Source organism: Erigeron canadensis, chromosome 2 (genome assembly GCF_010389155.1).
Source record: "Erigeron canadensis isolate Cc75 chromosome 2, C_canadensis_v1, whole genome shotgun sequence".
NCBI classification, from domain to species: Eukaryota; Viridiplantae; Streptophyta; class Magnoliopsida; order Asterales; family Asteraceae; genus Erigeron; species Erigeron canadensis.
In genome coordinates, this window is record NC_057762.1 from 26,125,329 (window position 1) to 26,149,375 (window position 24,047).

Sequence of the window (24,047 nt, forward strand, 5' to 3'; positions counted from 1 at the left end):
TCATTTTCTAGGAAAACTTTTCCAGAAAAATATAATTTGAACGCGTTTCTTGTTTTTCATGTTTTTTTGGAAAATGAAAATGGAAAACAGGAGAGTTTTCTTGAACTAAACGCACCCTTAGTGTTTGTACTCACTAATTCTGTAGAGTAGACCTCATTTAAGTTATAACAAGCCTAACCAGACACTAGACGACTTGTAATTGGCGACTAGGTACAGAGTACTGAGTTGAAGACCGGTCTAGGTTTGAGTCTTTTGTACATCTCTACACCAGTTACCAACGGTTGACGTCCACATTGCGTTGCATATATCAGTGGCTGGTCAATACCATTGAATGTCAATTTTCACACAAAAAAGGGGGGAAAATACCAAATAATGTGTAGGAAATGGTAATACCGACAACAGGCTACATCAATTCTTACATATCTCTTAATATTGCATCGACTGTATGTATTTCAGATTTCAGATCAAGACTTAAACAATAACCCAAAACAAACTTGAAGCTGAACCAGGATACAATCTTTTGATCGTATCCATTGATTATTCCAAAATTACAAATATTTGTTCAGCTTTTATATAATGATAATGAAGTAACCTTGTACTTGCTCTACAATAAGTAATGTGGTTCACAATATAGGAAAATTCCCTATTAAACATGAGATAGGTATATAGGAAAAGGACCTTTCAATATTTGTAGTTGTGAAGAAAGAACAATAATGCTCGGGCTGATGATTGCCTCGCTTTAACAACATTCATTGAGTGTTGTTTTCAAGTATCTGTATTCTCTAGATGTATCTGCAATTTAATCCAAGCCAAGTTGATAAAATATTGCTGAAAATGTACATTAAAATCATCAAACAAATATGGAATTTATGCACTAAGCAGAATTCGCAATGGGTAACTTGGATAAGTACAGAAAGGCTAAAAGGAGAGAGCATATGGGTTGCAAAAGACACTATGAACTCCTCTTGGAGTTGGAGAGGAACAATGAAACAAAGGGAAATGATTCGAAAGCACTGTAGTGGTAAGATTCGCAATGGCAAGCAAACTTCTGTATTACATGATAGATAGTGCCAATTTAGCCCACTAGCTGAATATAATACTGAAGACATGTTAAAAGATGCAGAAATTGATGAAAGAGTGACTGTAAGGGATATGATTCAAAATGGTGAATGGATTTGGCCAGCACATTGGGTTCAAAGGGTACCTGCATTGAGTAGGATAGATGTTCCAAGACTTAATGATGATAATTCTGAAAAGGTGGTATGGATTACAAACATAGGGAATGAAGTGGGCTTCTCAGTGGGGACTGTTTGGAAAGACATAAGGGGAAGAAAACAACAAAGTCCAGTGGGGTAAACTTGTATGGTTTAGCCAATGCATACCAAGCCATGCCTTCATATTGTGGCTTGCCATGAAAAATAGATTGCAGGCAATTATACCTGTGCATTGTGTAGAAACCAGCATGACTCCTTGGATCATCTAATTTTTGAATGCAGATACTCTTAACAAGTGTGGAAAGAAATGAAAGAAGTGATGGGGGACCAGCAAATTCCAGAAAAGTGGCAGGAAATCAGTAATTGGTTTTACAAGCAAACGTGTAACAATTCCATAGAGTGTAGTCCAAAAACTATGTTACGCAGCATGTGTTTATATGATTTGGAAAGAAAGGAACTCCAATTTCTTAAGTACAAATAAGACTGCTAAAGAGAAACTCAAAGATAAAATTGTGAAGGTAGTGAGGAATACACTGCTCAGATTAAAGTTTAAAGATGGAAGTGCCTAAAGAAATATAAAGATTAAATGGAATATATAGGTAGATGCATATATGGTATAGTGAATACTGTAATGGTTGTATAGATGTTGGTTTTTAGTATAGAAGACATGAATTAGATTAGTGTTGGATATAGAAATTAGAAGTGTTGTAGATTTGGGCCTGTCCAAATTGGAATGATTGAATTGTAATATTTTTTTTGAAAGTTAGTAGACAGGGAAATGGCCTTTTAATCGAAATATAAATAAAAGAAATTAAAAAAATCGTCAAACACTTTACCAAGAGGATATCTTCATCTGTGCCAAAAGATATACGAGCTTTTTCCAAGCATCTTGAAGAAATTGTCTCTCGATACCTGTTTTTACAGAGTCACACCTGGATGTATTAGGGATAATATGATGACGATTTATGCTCATTTCTCATAGGTGAATGAACATACACATGAAGGTTGAACTATACCTAGAGCTGGCAGGATCACGGATCTCAAATTCATCTGTACGAGCATCATAACCACATATGATAATATAGTGACCTGTATAAAGCATAAAGATAGTTAATAGAAATAGAATGATCCCCCAAAAGTTCAAACATAAATCAACAAGCCTGAAATTTCAAAATCTTATACAACTTCGTGTTACAACTTATTTAGTTATGTATGTGGAAATTACCCCGTGCACCTTTTTTAGTATTCTTACTCACCGGTATAACTGGAGGAACTACTATCCAGATCTGATTTGTCAACTTTCTTTGTCCAAGGCTGACTGGAAAATTAGGGAAGAAAGAGTAAATAAAATAAATAATATATATACAAAGTAGGCTTATCATTGTGTTCTACTCATGTTAATAAATCGTTAATTGGTAGACTATATAAACGATATCATAATATTTAGTTATCTACAGTTACTCATACCTCAAAATGTAAAGGTCAACTAAGGCAATCACAATATGCTTTCCTGATAATATCAACAGGGCAATTTCATCTCCCTTTATCGACCTGCACTGTTGGAAGACAGAAATTCAAGTTTTTAGTCAAACAACAAAAGTTTGAAAGCATATTACCAATATATAAAAACTTATAAACTCTCGGGGATTTTTGTTGATATGTAAAATTCTAGAGGCAAAAATGTATAGAACTTCATAGCCTATACCTCGATATTTATCCCGGCTTCCTGTGATCTCTGGAACAACATATTTACTCTTATGATATCATCAGTCAATTGTTTCTGCAATTTTAATTGAATATGTTAAAATACTGCACTGCAAACACATTGTAGATATACAAGAAGTAAAATGCAACATTTTCAATCTAAATCCAAAACGAGAAGGGAGAGAAAAACGTATGAACTAACCTCATAGAATGTCTCTAAAGAAAAATTGGGATTAGCACCTAAAGTTACAGTGATGTAAGAGAAGCGAATAGAAAGTTTATGCAGTAAATAAGCCAGATCCACTGTCCATATACTACCAAACAAGAGGACAATAAAATTTGGATAAGTATATTTAGCTACGATTGACAATGAAAAACCATAATTAGGATTTAATGATAATTGAAAAAACAAGCTAGCCTCAACTGCCAACCCAATTACTTAAAATCTGCCACATTTTTGTGTACCTTACAAAATAGAAAAGAAAAGTGGAACTTAATGCAACCTTTCTGCGTTGGTCAACCTAAATAGTAGAGGTGCCAGGGTTTGGGTTGTGTTTGATTTAAACAATCAAATGGGTTTAAGGGCTAACATGTCAGAAGGTTCCAAGTTCCAACCGGTTGAAAGTATCTTTTTACCCAAAAGATTGAGACTATTAGTGTAATCATATTTCTTTTGTGATAGTAGTAATTATTCATAATCAAAAACTTATGAGAGACACAACGGTTCTTGGATAGACCCAGACCATTCTGTGCAATTTCGACCCATACTATAAATCACCCGTTTCAGCCATAACCCATTTGACCTGTTACCCAAGCAGCCCATTTTGCCACATATACCAAATCGCAAAGTACATAAACATCAAGAAACACATGCCTCTTTAGATCAACTAACATATACTTGCAGTCATGCATGGTGTTATATACTTTCTGATTGGACTAAATAAACATGCTATAACGTTTGTAAGGAGAGTACCTAATTGTAGGACAAAATGCCTCCAAATCCTCAAAATCAAAATGCTTGATGTTAAGGGTTCTCAAAACCATCAAAACACAAGCAAGGCCACAATCCCAGTTGCGTTTTTGTTTTATATGAGGGACCTATAGCACATACGCAACTTATATTCTAAGTACACTGACAAACTAGAGTCACAAAATCAGATATGTATAGGAGTAAAGCGGACGTACATCAATGAAGTGTGACTGCAGCAATACTTTTTTCTTGTCATTTTTATTTCTCAACGACGATTTATAGTTGTAGGTTTCAACCAGATTCACACTATCCGCCTCTTCATGATCAGTAGATCCTCCATTCAGTAGTTTATTTAAGAGGATAGGTAAAAACCACATTTATGAAGAACTGTAGTTTCTAAATCACCGAACTTTCGTCGTAAAGAATCTACTCATGTAGCCAATCTTTGTCTCTACAAGCTCTTTCCAAAATGAATAACCTCTAAAAAAAAATTACATAACTAATGATTTTTTTTATTATTCATATAAGTAACCAGATGGTATAAAAGTGTATAATCAAGCTACAAATAACAATTACAGGTAAACAACACAGCACCAGAAAAAAAAAAAACTATCAGATTTAATGGTTCATTAAATATTTGATCACTTTTTTTGGTCAACCTTGGAATTTGACCCATTTTGCGAGCCAACTACTTAACAGATACATACACTAACAAAATAGTCTGTTTTGATACATACATATATACATATACAATTTTTATACATATTATATACTCCCTATATGTTTAAACATGAAAAAAGAATGAAATGAGAGAAAGTACCTGACTTTATGGATTGGATTTGAAAGTCTGATCTGAAAAGGCTGTGATTTTGATTAAAATCCTTTTATTTATTGTAATCTTAAACCTTTTCTTCCTGTAATTGCTTCGGATTAACGTAACCCCTGCTTGCTTTTTTTGTTTTCTTTCTTTCCAATTATATTATTATATTTTTATTTTGTTTTATGTGTATCTGTTTCCAGGAAAAAAAAAACATTAAAACCGGTGGGAATGGAAACAGACAAATAATGGTTCGTTAGTCATTACATTTATAATAGGAAATAATTAGGAATTGTAATTTGTCGGGTCGGTCGTATGTTTGTCTCACCGGGTCAATCAAATTGGGTCATAAGTAGGGGTATAAAGGAGACGAGACATTTCGTGAGCTACTCAAAATGAACTCGTAAATTAATCAAAATTGATTCGTTCTTAGTCGAGCCAAACTCGAGTCGAGCTACTCGAGTAGATTTTTGAGTTGAGCTCGAGCCTCAATATCACATACTCGAAAAGCTCTTATTTACAATTTTAACCTTAAATATTATATATTTTTATATAAATATTATCCTATCGAGCCGAGCTTAATCGAGCTGAGTTTGAAATTGTCGAGCTTATAAAGAGTAATTTGATTTTAAATTGGCTAAATTTTTAATCGAATCGGGTCGAGTCGAGCTCGAAAATTCATAAGGTAAGCTCGAGTTCAAGCTTAAAAGAAAAACTTGATCGAGCTCGAGTCGAATTTCAAGCTTCGAGTTTTACAATCGAGTCAAGCTCGAACTTGACACTTTGTCGGCTTGAGACAACTCAATTACACCCCTATCATAAGTGGATTTTGATCCATATACATAAATGAACAATTTTAATCTTTTTTTACGATCTCTATATTTATCAATTTTCAATCTATTAATCAGGTTTCTTTTTCTAATGATTGATTCCAGACATTTTTTGGTCGTCCAAAATATATTTGTTAAAATATTCGATTTAAAAACTTTTATGAATAAACATGACTGATTACCGAGACCATTTAACATTAATTGATAACACAATAAGAAGTGGAATTTACTTAGGTACCTTTGTTTAGTCTCTTAATAATAAGGTTGTGACTTAATCAACAATACCTAATTTATTAAGTTATTAAAATTATTTGTTTTGTTGTCTTAATAAACAAAAAACAATTATATTAACTTAATTTATATATACATACATACATCATTTATCCATACATACATGATTTGTTTTGAATGTCACTGTAATATCTCGAATGCTAATTGCTAACTATTAACTCTTTCTTTAATAGGAAAAAAAAAATTTAATCCATACATACACTATTTATTTATTCAATTACTTTATCAATTCAAACAACAGACCCGTACATTTCTTATGTGAGATTTTTGTTTCAATAAACAAATAAAAGAAAGAAAACGTTTTTAGGTGGTTATAAATAATGTTTGGTAATAATATGTGGTAAAAATATGCTATACATAAAAGTTAAAACTATTTTTTAAAAACATTATATTTATGTAAAACCTTGCAGTGTATTATTAACTATTATTCAGCCTCATACGTTGTACGAGTAGTCTCAAAGTATATATATATATATATATATCAAAGGTAAAAGTCAAAATATTATATAACAAAACAGGTGAATACAAAAAATTAAAAAACCTTTAAAACTTAAAAACAAATTAAAAAATATTCAAATACATTTAATAAAAACATAAAACAATCCAAATAAACAAAGACCATCAACAAATATAATATAATCATTAAATTTTACAAAAAAAAATTTGTTTTAAAAAATACATATCAATTTATCAACATAAACCATCTTAAGTGTCTTTTTTCTAATCCGACGTAGTCTATACATGCACAATATGAAGTCTTAGATGATAATTAACATGTGTTGGGTTCAAATCTTCAACATGAACCAATGTGGTCTTCTTTTCATTTAAAAAAAGACAAAATATATGTAATAATTTAAAAAATGTAAATAGTGATCAAAATAAATTTATGACCAAATATGAACAAAATAAATTTAAAATAATAAAACCTTTTGTGGTAAAAGGATAAGCCATAATCAACCTACAATTGACAATAGAATAAATTAAAAGAGATGGAAAAATAACAATAACATAACAATTCAATATCAAATAATGAACAAAATACCAAAATAAAATTAAAGTGATATTAAAAAAAATTGTATATTTCTTTTGTTGAGAAGATATATGACCGTAATCTTAAAAAAAAAAATAGAAAGGAAAGGAATTATGTGAATGAAAAGGATTAATACTCATAAATTTAGATTGTATATATAGTAACTTCTTGGGAGAGTTTTAAGGATATTTTTAAATTTTAAAAAGATTTGTTTTATAGGAAAAGATTTATGATAAAGTTTTAAATATAATTATCTATTTAATAAGTAAAAAATTAAAAAAAATAGAAAATATGAGAGGGCACCTACTCTTAGTTATACGATAGATAGTTTAAGGGTTAAGAATATGAAAATCCATATACATGGCCAACTTTCTTATTTTGATTACTATAAATTTATTATTTTTTTACATTTAACTCTTATCTTGAAACGCTAATACATTTTTATATTTGACATTAAAACAAACTAGCCCCTCATTTTAAACAAATTAAACAATCTTTGGAATATTTCCAAAATAGCCCTAATCACTCATAATATATCAAATATATAATCACGTCCTTCTTTTTCACACATACACACAAATAAACACCAACACCATCCATCATCACCATCGACCGTCGCCACTAAATCACCACCGCCACCGCCGCCTCTACCTCCGCACTCCACAATGACCCGTCACCACCTTTATTACACTCACATTGTGTCGATACCCTTTTAGTTTTTATTTATCAATGCAAAAATAAGGACTAAAAATACCTTTTGGAATATAAATAATAGAAAAATATGTTAAAAAGAGTAATATAATGAAAACTCAGTTTGATTAATTTTGAATTGATAACACTATTTACAATGATACATAATATGTAAATTTGTATACTCCCCTGTAACATCCAACTAAATAAAAAAAGAAAGAACGAAAGTGCTTAGTGTCGTCTTCAGTGGAAATATTTCGATGGTGTATGAGAGAGGTTTAGATATAGGCATGTCTTGCCTATACTTAAGTAGAGAGACTGCTTTTACTTTATACCTAAATAATAGAAAAGACCATCCAACCTTTGCATAGGATGAGGATCGAACTCATGACCTCTGTCTCTAAATGTCAGAGTATTTACCACTCATCCAACCATACTGCTTTCAAAATACCAAATGATTTTTCACTATTACATATACACGTACATTTACATAAGAGTAAATTACACTTTTCGTCCCTAAAGTTGACACATTTTTCACTTTTGATCCCTAGACTTTAAATATTACAATTTTAACTCTAAAGTTGGCCAATTTTTTCAATAATCATCATTTGGCCTTACGGCGTTAGAAAATGGCTGTTAACGTATGCACGTGCTAGACACGTGAGAGACACTAATGTCATCTCACCATACACCGAGGGACGAAAAGTGAAAAAATAGCTACTTGAGGGACGAAAAAGGAAAATCATACAAATAAATTTATTCTTCCATTCTTTCTTTTTCGATCATCTTCTCCGATCATTTTTATCGATGAAAATTTCCGACTAGACATTTATTTTCTGATGATACCTAATAAAAACTCGACTTTGAATCCAAATTTAAACCACAAACAAAATCATTTACTCAAATTCTTGACATTCAAAATACAACCAATCAAACAAATTATAGTTCAAACATGTCAGTCATCTTTTTTTTTGCCTTTTCTAAATTTTGATTTTAATTGACAGAGGGACGGTGGATGGTGGTGATTCTAGGTGGAGGCGGTTGGTTGGTGGTGATTTTATTTGGGGGCGGTTGGTTGGTGGTGAATGTAGATAGCAGTGGTTAGAGGTGACTGTAAATGGCTGTGTTTGGTGGTAATTGTAGGTAACGGTGGCTGGTGATGATTGTAGGCGGTGGTGGCTGGTGTTGATTGTAATGGTGGTGGTTGGTGGTAATTATAGGCGGCGGTGGGTGGCAGTGGCTGGTGGTGGTTACAGACGGCGGTGGCTGGTGGTGGTTACAGACGGCGGTGGCTGGTGGTGGTTACAGACGTCGGTGGCTAGTAGCGGCGACTGTTGTTGGTGATTATTAGGTGGTAAAGGGGAAATAAATGTCTAGTCGAAAAATTCCATCAGAAAAGATGATCAGAAAAGAGAGAATTGAAGAATAAATTTATTTCGATTTTCATTTTTCGTCCCTCAAGTAACTATCTTTTCACTTTCGTTCGTCAAGTAGCTATTTTTTTACTTTTCATCCCTCAAGTAGCCATTTTTTCACTTTTCGTCCCTCGGTGTTTGGTGAGGTGACATTAGTGCCCTAACGTGTCTAGCACGTGCATACGTTAACGGCCATTTTTTAACGCCGTAAGGCCAAAGGACGATTATTGAAAAAATTGGCCAACTTTACGGTCAAAATTGTAATTTTTAAAGTTTAGGGATCAAAAATGAAAAATATGCCAATTTTAAAGACGAAAAGTGTAATCTACTCTTTACATAATACAGATAGTTATAGTTATAGTTATGCCTATTAGCATAGTACCCTTTCGATACATAATAATAGTTGATGGCTTGTAAAATAATTTAAACTTTTGTGGAAACAAATTTAAAAATAGTTACATAAATTATGGTTAATAACGTCTCTAAATTTTATGATAGTTACATTTTTCGATTACCGTTGGAAGTTGCAACAAAATCTCTCCTTTGGCCCTAAATATTAAAAGAAATGGCTTCAAAGGTTTTGGAGAGTGAAAAAGGTTATCTCTTTCTTCGAAAGAAAAAGATGGATGGCTTGCATGTAAGTCAAGTCTTCACTTTTCTAACGGTTTAGATTTGATTTTAGAATATCTATATATTTCGTTACCGAGTTTTAGAAATTGATAGCTTAACTAGAAATAAACACCCGCGCGTTGCCGCGGAGCTTTTATAGTAACGTCGTGGATAATGATTCATTAAGCTTAAACACATTGCCGCATATTATATTACACACCTTGCGGCGAGAGTCAAGTAGATTATCTTTTCAGATGACAATGTTTTGGTACAAATTTGATAAAGTCACCAACAAACATTTATTTGACATTGTAACAATAAAACATTTTATTGATAGGCTAAAATGTAAAAGATAAAAACTTTAGGGGGTTAAATGGTAAAGACGTAAAAGTTGATGGGCTAAACTGTAAAAGGAAAAAACTTTGGGGGTTAAAAAGTAAAGAGAAAACTTTAGGGAGTTAAAATGTAAAGTAGTAAAAGGTGATGGGTTTAAATTTGGGGGTTAAAAAGTAAATAAAAAACTTTAGGGAGTTAAAATGTGAAGTAGTAAAAGGTGACGGACTTAATGTAAAAGATAAAATCTTTAGGGGTTTAAAAGGTAAAGAGTTCAAAGTTGCATGTATATGTAGTTGTACCATGTGCATAGAAACTTATAAAAAACCAGTTGTTTTTTAGTATATATATAAATAGCCAACAACAATTATTCATATCCTACAAATCTAAGACCACCGTATATTAATTGTTGTGCCTTGTATTTAAACAATGTGGTATTCACTTTTCCGGTATTTCGGACATAATAATATGCAAATAATTTATCAAAACTTTAGGCCTCAATTGACATTTCTGCCGAATAGATTAAAAAAAGAAAACATAGCATTGGTGACGAAGTCAAGGTGTCTACAGCCTACCCAACCCAGCCCAACTAAATACGGCTTTGCACTATGCAGCCAATATAGGCCCTGACCAAATTATAAAATTTCAATATTTAACCCCCAACCTTTGTACATCTTCAATAATAAAGACAACGTTATTGCTACGATTTTGCTATTGATACAACGACATATAATTTTTCTATATTACATGATAATCAGTAATGATATTAGGAATTTAGAGTGTCAATTCTAAACTAACTGTAATCCAAAAACAAGTGTGTTAATTGTAACTATACCAAAGCAAAATACTATTATGGTTTTATATAAACATGACATATGAGATTGTTTTTGTTCATGTTATTTGAAGAAAACGAGTTTTTGACTTGGATATAGTTTGTATAAATGGAATATCTAAGTAACTGTTTCCGAATCTTTTTATGAAGTGTTTGATTTAAATCTAGAAATCAATAATTATTTTGGTTTTGAAAATTTACAAGAATGAGTTTATATATCCATCACTGTTGTTATATATAGATTTGGTTAAATTTAAGGGTTTAAAATCCATTCTTTATATTCATGCTCGCAATTTAAATAATAACTAAACCTCGTTCATTTGTTTTGATTGATTCTTTCGACATTTGAACTTACGCTATATCTTGACTATTAAACAGCTTATATGTTGAGACAAACTATGTGTCTCTTCTTCACAACACAAATGTGCTCAAACGGCACGTACAAAAATCAAGTTTATATCTTTATAGTTTGTCTTTTACATAAACGAACAAATAGTAGTAATCAATCTATCTATTTAATAAAACAAAACATGAAGATAACAAGGACTATTACCATCAACTACAACAATCTGAAGGACTTATATTATAAAACTCTACACGCACATTATTGACATATCCGTCCCTCCTACGGCTATATCTCACTTTATATTTATTTAATCATTAAATTCCTATTATTTCATTTGAAAAGCACCATATAGACGTTATTGTCTTTTAGCTTTTGCCTTTATTTCCTCCTTTTTAAATACCAACCCCAAATTCATAAATCCCTTCTTTTCAGCAACAACAAAAAAACCATATCACTTTGAAAAAAAACCAAACACCCAAATATATATCTACTTATATTTTCTTGTATGTATATGTAAGTAATCACAAAAAAAAAATCTTGGAATTTAAGAATGTCAAATTCTTCAAGTAATTTTGATTCATTTGAAAATAGCATAAGTAGCTCAAATTCAAGCAATTTTCATAACACTTGTTCTTCTAAAGAATATTGTTCTTCTGATTCACCAACTGCTCATCTTGGTTGGCCTATTAGAAAAGCTCAATTATTGACCAAGGTTGATCAAGATAATGGCAAACTGAAACCCCATTTGGATGTTGATTCCAAAGCCCAAATGGGTTGCAAAATTTCAGGTTTGTAGCTATAAATTTTGTTTCTTTTTGTGAAATTGAGATGAAAATTTGAGTATTCTGTTCATAGGTTTTTACTAGTTCATATGAATCTTTTGTGGGTAAATGATATTTTTTTTTTTCCTATTCAGGCTATTTGCTCCTTTAGAGTTCTAGACTTTTAGCTTATTTTTGTGATTTTTCATTTCAAAGTTGAATTATGGTTTGACTTCACTTATGCTTAACTAGCTTACTTTTTGTGTGTCTGTGTGAATTTAACTTTTTATAAAATTGATACTAATTCATATAGATATTTTTATGGGTTTTAGCATATTTTTGTAAATCTCACTTAAAAATTGAATCTTGGGTTGACTTTATTAAATCTTGACTAGTTGACTTATTGTGTCTATGTGTCTAAATTTAATATATAAATAGATATTTTAATATTTTTTTTTTGAATTTGAATCTGGTTAGAAATGGAGATGATGAAAGAAAGATTTGCAAAGTTGTTGCTTGGTGAAGACATGTCAGGAAGTGGCAAAGGGGTTTGCACAGCTTTAGCTATTTCAAATGCCATTACAAATCTTTGTGGTATATAGCTCTATATTTGTATCATAATTTTGTTCATTTTTGTGCTTCTGTCATCAATGGGAGGTAATTTGTATCATTGTATGTAATTTTTGTATAGCAACTGCATTTGGTCAATTATGGAGATTGGAACCTTTACAAAGCGAGAAGAAACATATGTGGCAAAGAGAAATGGAATGCCTTCTTAGTGTGAGTGATCATATCGTTGAGTTAATACCGTCGTGGCAAACGTTTCCTGATGGAAGTAAGCTCGAGGTAATATAGCCGTAGTTTCAAAATGTTCAGAATTGAAATATAGTTTTTGGATTGATAGCTAAATAACTCTTGTACATTAGGTCATGACTTGTAGACCAAGATCAGACATTTTCATCAACCTTCCAGCTCTAAAAAAACTCGACAACATGCTTCTGGTTAGTGTGCATCACTTTTAAGTTTAATTGTTTGAAAAACAAAAACTGCAGAAAATGGTAACTTAGTGTAAGACTGTAAGTGAATGTTTAGCTTACTTGCAAGTACTTCAACAATTTTGCAGGAAATACTAGATAGTTTCATCAACACCGAGTTCTGGTATGTTGATCAGGGAATAGTAGCTCCAGAGGCCGACGGCTCAGGCTCGTTCCGTAAACCTCCACAACGTCACCAAGAAAAGTGGTGGCTTCCGGTGCCACGTGTCCCTTCTGGCGGCCTCCAAGAAGAGAACAGGAAACAGTTGACCCATAAACGAGAATGTGCAAGTCAGATTCTAAAAGCAGCAATGGCTATCAACAGTAATGTTTTATCAGAAATGGAGGTTCCTGAATCATATTTTGAAGCTCTCCCAAAGGTACTCTAAAGTCATAAATTGAAATTTTAACATGGTTTTTAATTGAATCCAATTTGTGACACTTTCTTTTTTATCTGGTTTGTAGAATGGGAGAGCTAGTTTAGGAGATGTTATATATCGTTATATAACTTCAGAACAATTTTCAGCAGAGTGTTTGTTAGATTGTCTTGATCTTTCATCAGAACATGTGGCTTTAGAGATTGCAAACCGCGTTGAAGCAGCAATATATGTGTGGCGCAAAAGGGTTCACTCAAGACCTAATTTACCGCAGCCAAACAGGTCTGCAGCTAAAGCCTCGTGGGATATGGTGAAGGACTTAATGGCTGATGGCTACAAGAGGGATTCACTAGCGGACCGAGCTGAAAGTCTTTTACTTTGTTTAAAACATCGGTTTCCTGGTCTAACTCAAACCTCATTAGACATCAGCAAGATTCAACACAACAAGGTACTTACTTGATTGATCAAAATACTTTAAAAAATCAAATTCAGTTATTAATAGTTTGATACTTTTGTCATTTAGGATGTTGGAAAATCGATCTTGGAGAGCTACTCAAGAGTTCTGGAGAGTTTAGCATTCAACATTGTGGCACGTATAGATGATTTACTTTACGTAGATGATTTAACTAGACAATCAGACGATCTATCATCCACGGTCAATGTAACTTCACACAAACGAGTTGCAATCCCATTTATACCATCTTCAGGGACACCATACAAATCTGCTTTCGCTACTCCAAAGTTTTCTCCTGGACCCCTAGTAGCAGCCCCTATAACGTGTGACAGAACTCCATCATTGAGCGGAAACTGCAACAAGCCTCCTAGACGTGGTTTTGGGGTTAAACGTGCATTGACAAGCTATCTAGCTGGCGAGACAAAGGGAAAGAGTAACGGTCCGTTGCTTGAAGCTCCTACCGGTTTACTTTCCATAAGAAATGGTGATATGCCGCCTGCTCGTGGTAGCATCAGCGGGCCGTTGAGCGAGAAAGAGAACCGGAATCCAACCAGGATGGAAAGATGATCACAGTTTAATCTGTTGTGTTAAAGTTCATTTAGGTGTTAAAAGATGTTATATGTCCTACACAATGAGGATCATTAGCCCTCATAGTTAATTAACCTTTACAATTTATATATTCAAGATTGTGCCTATTCTTTTATCCACTTCATTTGGTTCACCATATATTATGGTGCAACCTTTAGGAGACTTAAGTTGGTTAGGATTTATTTGAAAATAGAATAGAATTGAATGTGATGTATTTTCTAATAATACTATTTCTTTTATGGATCATAATATTTTCCAAATATCCGTTTATCTTGCATTTTAGCGTTGCTTGCTTTAATCTAGTCATATTATGATTGTACTATCGTATGTACTTGCATTTTAACGTTGCTTGCTCATGACTTATTTAACGAGCATTTTAGCGTTGCTTGCTTTAATATAGTCCTATTATGATTTTACTATCGTATATACTTGCATTTTAACGTTGCTTGCTCATGACTTGTGTAACAATCTCTTTCCATTATTAAATCGAATATACTTCACTAATCGACTAAAAAACGGAGTGGAGTTGTTAAGCCAAAAGCAAATCTTGAAAACATTATTAATCTAATTTTTGTGTGGTTATCTGTACACCACCAACTTTTAACCGTACACCACTAAACATGCATTAAGGTGTTGTATAGTACAATAATGTAAAGCATGTTAGGTGGTGTATGGTTAAAAATTAGTGGTGTATAGTTCACCACTTTTTTTTTTCTATTTATCCATTGAAATAATGCTTAAAAAAGACAAGTAAATGAAAATAAAACATTATTAATGAAAATTATTATAACAAATAAATACATGATGAGAAGATTAACATCAAGTCGTTGTAGTATAGTGGTAAGTATTCCCGCCTGTCACGCGGGTGACCCGGGTTCGATCCCCGGCAGCGGCGTTGTTTTTATTTTTATTTTACAAGACTTTAACTTTCAAATTTTGAAAAGTGCGTGATATTTATTGCTTCTCATGGTGGGTCCATGACACGATGACATGTCTCACGGGTTGTATTGTTGTCAGATAGAATATTGAGGCTCCTCCTGTTTTTTCACAGTTTAAGTCGAGTGAAGTTAACCAAACCCTTTTCAAGGCGCTACTCCCATTCAAAACGCGGAATCGTTTTTTTTCTTTAATTTTAATGTATTTTTGTCGCATTTATATTATTCCCAACTGTATTCATCAATGCAATGCTCGAGCTTTTTTATGTTTAGAGAGTTTGAGTCGAATCTTATGAGGAAATTTTTAACTCCGCATGTGAAAATTTTAAAAGGTTCAAGCTTTTCTTGTTTATAAAACAAACAAGATTAAACCCGTGTTTTACACGGTTAGTGAAACTTATTGTCAGATATTCGTATAAAATGTTCTAAATAGAAAGTTGTATAATATCATATTAAACGAATATGAATGTAATTTTTAACTGGAATACTGTAGATATTTTATTGAATAAAAGTTATAAAACTTATATAGATGTAGATGATAGTCATGATACCATCAATTGTTTTGTTTACGTAAACATAACACTATAACTTTTAGTTATCTGAGCTACAAATGTTATGAACCAAAAGAAGCGTAACATATTACACTTATTGCAAATAAATACTATTATAATGACAATGTAATAAGTTAGAGAATATAATCGAACCCTCTATAGCTAATTTGGGCAAAATATGAACCAAACTAGCTAGAGGAGGTACGATTATCTTTAGACTTAATTATTTGTTTTGCTTACACTCAATATAATCGAACCCTCTATAGCTTCTTGCTCTCCATTATCACTTAAGTATTTGTTTTGCTTACACAACTAACAAAACTGAATTTCGTCTCTAGCAAATTAAAGCAAGAGAAAGTATTTCTTATACTACAACCAATATATACCAATATACATAGAAGTCTATGCAGCCAACAAGCGATCAAAGAACCACTAATTAAGATTTAAGAGACAAGTGGGAAAAGAACTTATGGGGTTGTTTTTTGATAATACGTAATCAATGGCATTCATATTTACAGGATTACAAAAGTTGGTTAGAATCTGATATATGTAATCAAATGAGTTCCAACATGTTTTCCATATATCTTTTCTCAAAAAACAAGTGGGGGTGATTATTGAATTGACTATGTCATTTAAGATTTAAATTAGAATTAGCATAAGGGGTTACACACCCAACAAGTTGCAAAGGCCTGTGTTTTAAATAAATCTTATGTACATTAGCAAAAACAATAAGATTTTTATACTTTTTTTCTTTCTAAAATGCTATTCTGTACCAGTGTGCCCATAGATACATTCCATTCCAAACTCTATGCTTATTGACCAATTTATATTTATCTTTACTGATGTGGTGGAAGGAATGGGCCATTATAAGGTCCACCACTAGTGGGTCTAGGACCAAAAGTTTATATTCTGAGCATCATCAATTCTTGCCAAGATTGGGCTAACGCCCCTGCCTCCTAACCAATATTTGACCCTCTGTCTCTGTGGTGTATTTTGACCCCCTTCTCCTGTATGAGACAGATATACAAATATCTAAGATGTAAGAATTTGATAATATGAAAAATATAAAAGTGACTATCGAGTATGTATGAAGATTTTAGATCAAAATTACATACATGCTAAATAGTATTTTATATCTTCAACTATGTGTACAAACTCAAGAATGTTTGTGTTGGTTTATTAAGTTGCTTATTTGCTTATCAGCTTATCTTATTATCAATAAACAATAAGCCCAACCAAACACTTATAAAAGAAGTGTTTAGTACCTTTTTAAGTTCAAAAATGGTTTTTTGCCAACACACCTTGAATGTGGCTATTGGCTTTTGCCAATAAGCTTAAACAATTCTGTTAGCTTTATAAATTGTGGTGTTTAATTATAATTATCTAAGTGGAAGGGGTATTAGTGAAATTAGGATAAATGTATATAAACCCCTTCCACCCCTATTTGTAAAGGAATACTTTTATATATATAAAAATCTAATTCTTCATTAATACCTACTTTCTTCACCAATACTTACATTCCACACCAATACCTACTTTCCCTAATAGAAGCTTTAATACCTACTTTCCCTAATAGAAGCTTTAATACCTACTTTCCCTAATAGAAGCTTTAATACCTACTTTCCCTAATAGAAGCTTTAATACCTACTTTCTCTAATAGAAGCTTTAATACCTACTTTCCCTAATAGAAGCTTTAATACCTACTTTCCCTAATAGAAACTTTAATACCTACTTTCCCTAATAGAAGCTTTAATACCTACTTTCACTAATAGAAGCTTTAATACCTTCTTTCTTACTCAAATACCTATTTTACAAATCCCTCAAACATTGCCATTAGACAAAGATTCTCAAGTATTCACAATGTTTCATATTCTATGTTATAGCTCCATTTTTTTAACATAATTCCGGGGTTAATTAAAAGTACATGCATGAATATTGGACAAGAGTTATAAGAAAGAAAAAAAAAACCAACTTTTCATAAGTTCAGACAATATCTTTGAAGATTCTTGATTTCGAATACTTATCTTATGAGGATTATTTAGTCTCGTCTAGTTGATATGTGACCAATGCTGAAATTTATAAGTATCTTTCAAGTTGGGTTTATCTTTTGTTCTATGTATGGGCAACATCCTTGATCTATGGTTGAAAAACTGTTTGTCTAAACAAATATAAGAAAGAAATTACAGTGCATTAAAATCAATATTTTAGTTACTTTTAACTATATTCTTCTTATGATCACTAGATTATTTGTAGTACATGGAGTTGGTGTATGTGGCACATCAGCAAATCTTGAAACAAAGCCGATAGATGGCACTTTTTGCATTGGCTGCACAAGATCAGAAGGCTTCGGTTATTAGAAGTGTTGTGAACTTGTTATCAAGTGAAGAATACGTGCTTATGTTGTCAAATACTGCCAAGATTTATGGGATTATTTAACTCAAATTCAAAAGATTGTCTATTTGTGAAGGTTTGCTTTTTTAACTCACACATTTTTGTAGGTTGTTGTTTAAGTGTGTAGACTAATGTTGTATGGAGATGAATCTGAGATTTGCTTTGAATATAAATCCCATGTCATTTTATATAATAAGTTATGCTGGGTTTGAAGTCTAATTCAGCTTTGGAGTTTGGAAGGCATTCAGAAATTACTTCAATAGACAAAATTTCTTTAAACTAGTATAACATGGAAAGTTACAAACATTCAACCCTTGAAAACAACTAAGACTTGAAAATTTTGGAGAGTTTCAATATTTTCTCATATCCTATCTTACATCTTTATATGACGTCGGAAATGGTATATATAAACGGATTCCAGTCTTTCAATAGTAGAGGGATCCTGCAAAAACAAAGAAAATGGAACTTAGATCACTTCCAGATAAATACAGAACTGTGACGCGAAAGAAATAGCAAATACACTTAAAGTTACCGACACATTGTCAGCAGGCTATCATTTAGACCCGTTAACGACTTAGATCATACTTATTTTGAAAGTTTGAGATTAAATTTTAACACTTTGTTTGGATAAAAATAAACCAGATGCTTATTCAATTTAATCTTATAGGAATTCAGTTTCAGAAGCCTATGCTTTTACGTTGTATAAAGCATCATTCAAGTATAAAAAAGTAGCCTTTAAATACCTTGCCACCAGTTTCCCCTTGAAGCACTGCTTCCATTAGGATCTTCACCACCTCCGCCTTTTTTCAACTAATCAACCAAACATTCGATCAATAAATAATGTTAGTTGCAATTTATGAATCCAATTGTTGTTTTTTCAGTTAACGGTAATAAGGGATGACTCACGGTGTGCTGAGGATAGGCATTAGTGTGGGTATTTGGAGGATAAATTTCTTGGCCACCATAGTAGATCGATGAGCTTAAATAACTTGGTTCCGCCTTTTCACCATTACTTCTTTGTGTTTTCCAATCTGCATTTAGAAACCAAAGTTCATAAAACATAACAATGAATTCATAAGTTAATTAAACTACGAAGAATGCCAACCTGTTGTTGAATGTTTAGGACTTCCAAAATCCTGCTTAGCCGACGATACATTGGAATTAGGACCAAAGTATGAGCCAAACTGACTAGAGGAAGTACGATTATCTTTAGGACCAAAGAGTGTATCAGTGAATGAAGATGATGAATTTCCTGATATCTGTTTCCTGCTCTCCATTATCACTTATTTCTTTCCCTTACTTACACAATAGCTAACAATAATGAATGAAATTTGGTCGCCGAACTTGTTTTAAGCAAAGCAATGTAAACAAAATACTTGTTTCACGACCGATAAAGCTCAGTTATATAAGTCTATGCAGCCTCAGATTGATGAAAGCACCACGAAAAGGCCAGTGGAAATGGAAATGTTTTTGTTTGATGTTTAGTAAAACTCAAATGTCTTTGATATTTATAAGGCTAAAAAGGTAGTAAATTGGGTATCTAGCATATAGTTTAGAATCTGAAGAATGCCCATTTTTGTGATCTAGAATATATTTCTAAATATTTAAGATGCTTTTGTATATTTTGATTTTTGATTTTTGAAGGGAATTCATTCTACATCACATCAAATTTGACATAACTTAACATGCACCAAAAGTAAATCATTGGATTATTATTGGATATAGTAAAAGGTGTTAATAGTTGCCACACATGTTTTCAAACATATTTTCAGTTTTTTATGCTTTTGTGCTATTCAACTTATATGTGTATTCCCGTGAAATCGTGAATAAATTCCATTCCAAGTTAATGTTCGTTGACCATTTTTATATCTCGACAGTCGACAATGTGGTGAAAAGAGTGGGCCATTACTGGCTTGGCCACTAGTGGGTTTGGGCCCAAAAGTTTATATTATAAGCATCATCTTTTCTTGCTTAAATTGGGACAGTGCCTATGCCCTGCCTCCTTCCAAATATTTGACCCTCTATAGTGTATTATGACCTCTATCTCTAGCATGAGACAAATATAAAATATGAAATGGTTTTTTAAGCATGATTTAGGCTTCAGACTTGCTCAAAGTTACTTAATGCTTCAAATATCTATAATTCACATTATACATTTCTATTATTTAGTATCACATTATACATTTCTATTATTTAGTACTTCATATTCTTATATGGTACTTGATATCTTCAGCCACTAACTAAAAGCTTGACGTATTGTTGCTTATTAACTTGTTGGTTAATATAACAGGGGTAAACCAAGTGTCCTTAGACTCAAACCTGGTATATTCAAGCCAAGTCTTCATAGAGAGACTTTCTATGCCCACCCTAAAACTTAAACACGAGACCTCTTAAGCGGATCCAAGTTCCAATAAAAAGATTTGTTATTTTCGGGCAAATTGAACATGAAAAACCTTATCTGTTTGTTAGTTTATATTAATTGCTATTAAGTTAGATAAATATAAGTAGTCGTAATGACTTTTATATACTTTGTTATAGATTTTTTTAGTTCAGCATAACGAATTTTATCTCCAATTTTACTGTGATTTTATCTCCAATTTACTCCGTGGTTACTAGAAAGTTCATGCACGAGTGTTGAACAAGAGTCAAGAAAAAAAAAAAAGATATCGAGCTTTTCATAAATCATAAGTTCGAACAATATCTTCAAATATTCTTTATCTGGAATATTTTTTCTTATCATGATTATTTAATTTCGAATAGTTGACATGAGATCAATGCTGAAAATTTATGAGCATATATCCTTCCAACTAAGTTTATTCTGTGTTTTGGGCATGGGCAACATGCTTGATATATGGTTAAAAAACTATTGGTCAAAACGAATATATAGGAAAGTTACAAAGGATTGAAATCAAATAAGTCAATAAGAAAGTATAACGATTAGATACCATTTTTTATTTTTGGATATTACTCAGTGGTTTTTTTGATCGGTATACACTACTGAATTTTGCTAATGCATTATCAAACATGGTTTACAATGTTGTACTGTATAACAATGTAAAACACTTCTGATGGTGTATTGTCAAAATCTAGTGGTGTACAGATTAGTTTTCATTTCAAAAAATAACACCTCATCATCATTTTTATTTGGCAATAAGATATGCTATTCTGAGCTTTATCTCTAGTTTTAATGTATATTTCTTCATTATGCTTTACAAGCACTTGTTAAAAGTATTTGATGATTTCAGAGTTGATTGTATTCTATAAAAATGTAAAATCATGTTAATGTGGAATGTAGGGACAATATTCGTAACCATACCGTCGGTCCGATTGTTATCGAAACCGTAAAATCATGTTAATGTGGAATGTGGGGATGGTATTCGGACCCATACCATCCGTCCGATTGGTATCCAAACCAAATCATCCAAAACGATACCGTACAGAAACTATCTATTTATGAGTGCCGACTCGGTACCATATGCTTTAATACCGAATTGTATTGCAAAGTTTATCTACTTTCCGTTCTTGCATTTCTCCATTGTATGTAGGTATGAAGACAATGGGCAAAACTTTGATATCAACTAGGCTTTGACAGAAAAGACGGTTTCAAATGTGAAATTCTCGGACATAATTGGTCTAGTGCCACCTCCATTGGTAGTGGAATTGGCATTTTTTCTTTGTTATTATTAAATGAAAGATTAGTAGGTAATCAAACAAGAATACTAGGTAATCAAACAAGGTTACCGAAACTTTATAGGTAAAGTTAGACAACTTTTAATCCTCAAATTAAAATCAAATATTAAAATTCAAAGATCAAATTTGAATTTTGACTCTTGATTTTAATACAATGGTTGAGAATTTTTTTTTAACTTTATCTATAAAGTGGAATGGACTTTAGAGGATCTCTATCCATCAAACAATAGGTAATGAAATTTAAAACATTAATAAACCTTTTATCCACGTCTTTTATCTATTGAATATTTGTTACGATTCCCTGCTCGAAAAAAAATAAAATTCAAGAAGCTAACAAACTAATCATATCACTTGTCCAATAACTAAAAGGTATGCTCCCATATGTTAAATGAGTATAACATTGCTAAGACCCCTCATTATATTTACGTGTAACACCATAATGACATAATCTTTATTTGACACAAAGTCATTATATCTTGTTTTAGTAAGAATGGTGATCAATACATTATTAATTTTTTAACGTATACTGTAACACCCCAATATTTTAATGTAAAAGAAAATTAACCCTTTTTATAGTTTTGACATTTAATTAACTTCCTACTATTTTGTTTTGAGATAAGGGGTTAAATTAGTTGTAATTTTAGTGGTTAGCGAGTATAATACTCACAAATATTAAAATGGAATGTGGCATTAGGGGAGAATGCACAGCCATTTCAAACTTGATGATTCACAATTTCACTAACACTTATTCTTTCAATTCCCAATCCTTCCACTTTTTCTACTCTATCAAGATTTTCATGCAATTCAATCCCTCCCAAATCCAATTATCTAAATCTTTCTAAATAATTAGCAAATTGAGGGTTTGTATTGAATTGGGAGAGGAGAAATTTAGCAAGGAGAAAAGGAGAAAAATTTGGAAATTTAATTGTGATTGTTCTTGAGGTAAGAATTTCCTCCATTCTTCAATTTCTGAATTTAGGGTTTTGGATATTGAAATTAGGGTTCTTAGTTGGAATTGGGAAATTGGTATTTTGGGGATTTTGATGATAACCCTAATGAAATTTTAAAAGGAGAAGTTTTAGGTAAATGCAATTGAGTTTTGTAATGAAACTCAAAGTAATAAACATTTTGTTTTGGATGTTTGGCTAAATTGTGATATGAAGTTGATTATAAAAAATTGTTAAAATGTTTTGTAATTGCCAAACACGATGATAATAGAATGCATGATGAATTCAAGTAGATGTTTGTGAAAGAGTTGAGTTTATGGAACTCATATATATATATATATATATATATATATATATATATATATGTTGTATTATGTATAGGTGGTGGAGATCATCTAGTTGAGCCTTTAGCCATAGTATCTAATAGTCAAATTTAAGGTGAGTGTATATGCATATAATCATGTTCTTGTTAATAGAGGCCATAGGTGGGTAAATTCCTATGACTCATTTGTTTGTTGATTGTAAGAGTTAGTAGGTGGGTAAATTCCTACTAGCCAATTTGGATGTAAGAGCTAGTAGGTGAGTAAATTCATACTAGCCAAATTGTTTGTAAGAGCTAGTAGGTGAGTAAATTCCTACTAGCCAAATTGTCCATTGCCATGTTGAAAATGAATTGTGATGAATTCTATGCTTGTGATTGATATGAATGAAATGACTATCATTTGATAGGCTATATGTGGTGCTTGATGCACATTGCTATGGTAACTTGATTATGATTATATGTATATACATTCACTAAGCGTTGCTTATGTTTTAGTTGTTTAATCCTTTTATAGGAGTTGATAGTAGCAAAAGCAAGGATTGATCAAGTGAAGTTAGATTTGAAGGTTTTGGCCATCTTGAAGGTTGGCAATTTGGGTAATTTCGATAGATAATCCCTTATGACCATTTTGGCTCTTGATACATGTATCTTTTAATGGAAATGTTGTATATGATGTATTTTAAGTCTTCTAGTCATGACTATTACAATACTTTGAAGTATAAATCATTTTGGAGTCAAATGCCCATTTTGTCACCTTGGGTAAATGCGGGCAAGCGACCCATTTAGTTGTGTTTGTGGATGTTGTTTCAAATGGATATTATAGGTAAGCATGTAAATGTGTCAAATCCTTGTTTAGATTCAGAAATGATGTATATTTGAAGTTTGGTTTGTGTTAGAGAAGTTGCAAGCTGTTTTT

At 32.0% G+C, this 24,047-nt stretch overlaps 3 protein-coding genes and 1 non-coding gene across 6 annotated transcripts; 2 read left to right on the forward strand and 2 right to left on the reverse strand.

Annotated features, from left to right (window-relative positions):
• Nucleotides 1–404: 404 nt before the first annotated feature.
• LOC122588757 (guanylyl cyclase 1-like) lies at nt 405–4,906 on the reverse strand. 2 transcript variants are annotated; one of them, XM_043760946.1, is made up of 10 exons: nt 4,714–4,906; nt 4,104–4,368; nt 3,892–4,016; nt 3,121–3,232; nt 2,920–2,994; nt 2,682–2,770; nt 2,471–2,532; nt 2,231–2,303; nt 2,051–2,126; nt 405–792 (listed from the first exon to the last, which is right to left on the reverse strand). In XM_043760946.1, the coding sequence occupies exons 2-10, from the start codon at nt 4,263–4,265 to the stop codon at nt 766–768; spliced, it is 801 nt and encodes a 266-aa protein (XP_043616881.1). In that variant the 5' UTR covers nt 4,266–4,368; nt 4,714–4,906; the 3' UTR covers nt 405–765. The 2 variants fall into 2 exon arrangements, with proteins under 2 accessions (XP_043616881.1, XP_043616880.1); XM_043760945.1 differs by having other exon boundaries at nt 4,709–4,906.
• Nucleotides 4,907–11,534: 6,628 nt separating this feature from the next.
• Nucleotides 11,535–14,541, forward strand: LOC122587294 (rop guanine nucleotide exchange factor 5-like). The gene is made up of 7 exons (XM_043759420.1): nt 11,535–11,869; nt 12,320–12,436; nt 12,534–12,688; nt 12,769–12,843; nt 12,966–13,256; nt 13,342–13,701; nt 13,777–14,541. The coding sequence occupies exons 1-7, from the start codon at nt 11,632–11,634 to the stop codon at nt 14,272–14,274; spliced, it is 1,734 nt and encodes a 577-aa protein (XP_043615355.1). The 5' UTR covers nt 11,535–11,631; the 3' UTR covers nt 14,275–14,541.
• A 577-nt stretch (nt 14,542–15,118) lies between these two features.
• TRNAD-GUC lies at nt 15,119–15,190 on the forward strand. The gene has a single exon. It is a non-coding gene; the product is annotated as a tRNA-Asp (tRNA).
• Nucleotides 15,191–17,946: 2,756 nt separating this feature from the next.
• LOC122589282 lies at nt 17,947–19,641 on the reverse strand. Of its 2 annotated transcripts, XM_043761557.1 has the most exons (5): nt 19,278–19,641; nt 19,079–19,203; nt 18,916–18,982; nt 18,550–18,614; nt 17,947–18,107 (listed from the first exon to the last, which is right to left on the reverse strand). In XM_043761557.1, exons 1-4 carry the CDS (start codon nt 19,447–19,449, stop codon nt 18,598–18,600), a joined length of 381 nt encoding a protein of 126 aa, XP_043617492.1. In that variant the 5' UTR covers nt 19,450–19,641; the 3' UTR covers nt 17,947–18,107; nt 18,550–18,597. The 2 variants fall into 2 exon arrangements, with proteins under 2 accessions (XP_043617492.1, XP_043617491.1); XM_043761556.1 differs by lacking the exon at nt 17,947–18,107 and having other exon boundaries at nt 18,424–18,614.
• Nucleotides 19,642–24,047: the final 4,406 nt, after the last annotated feature.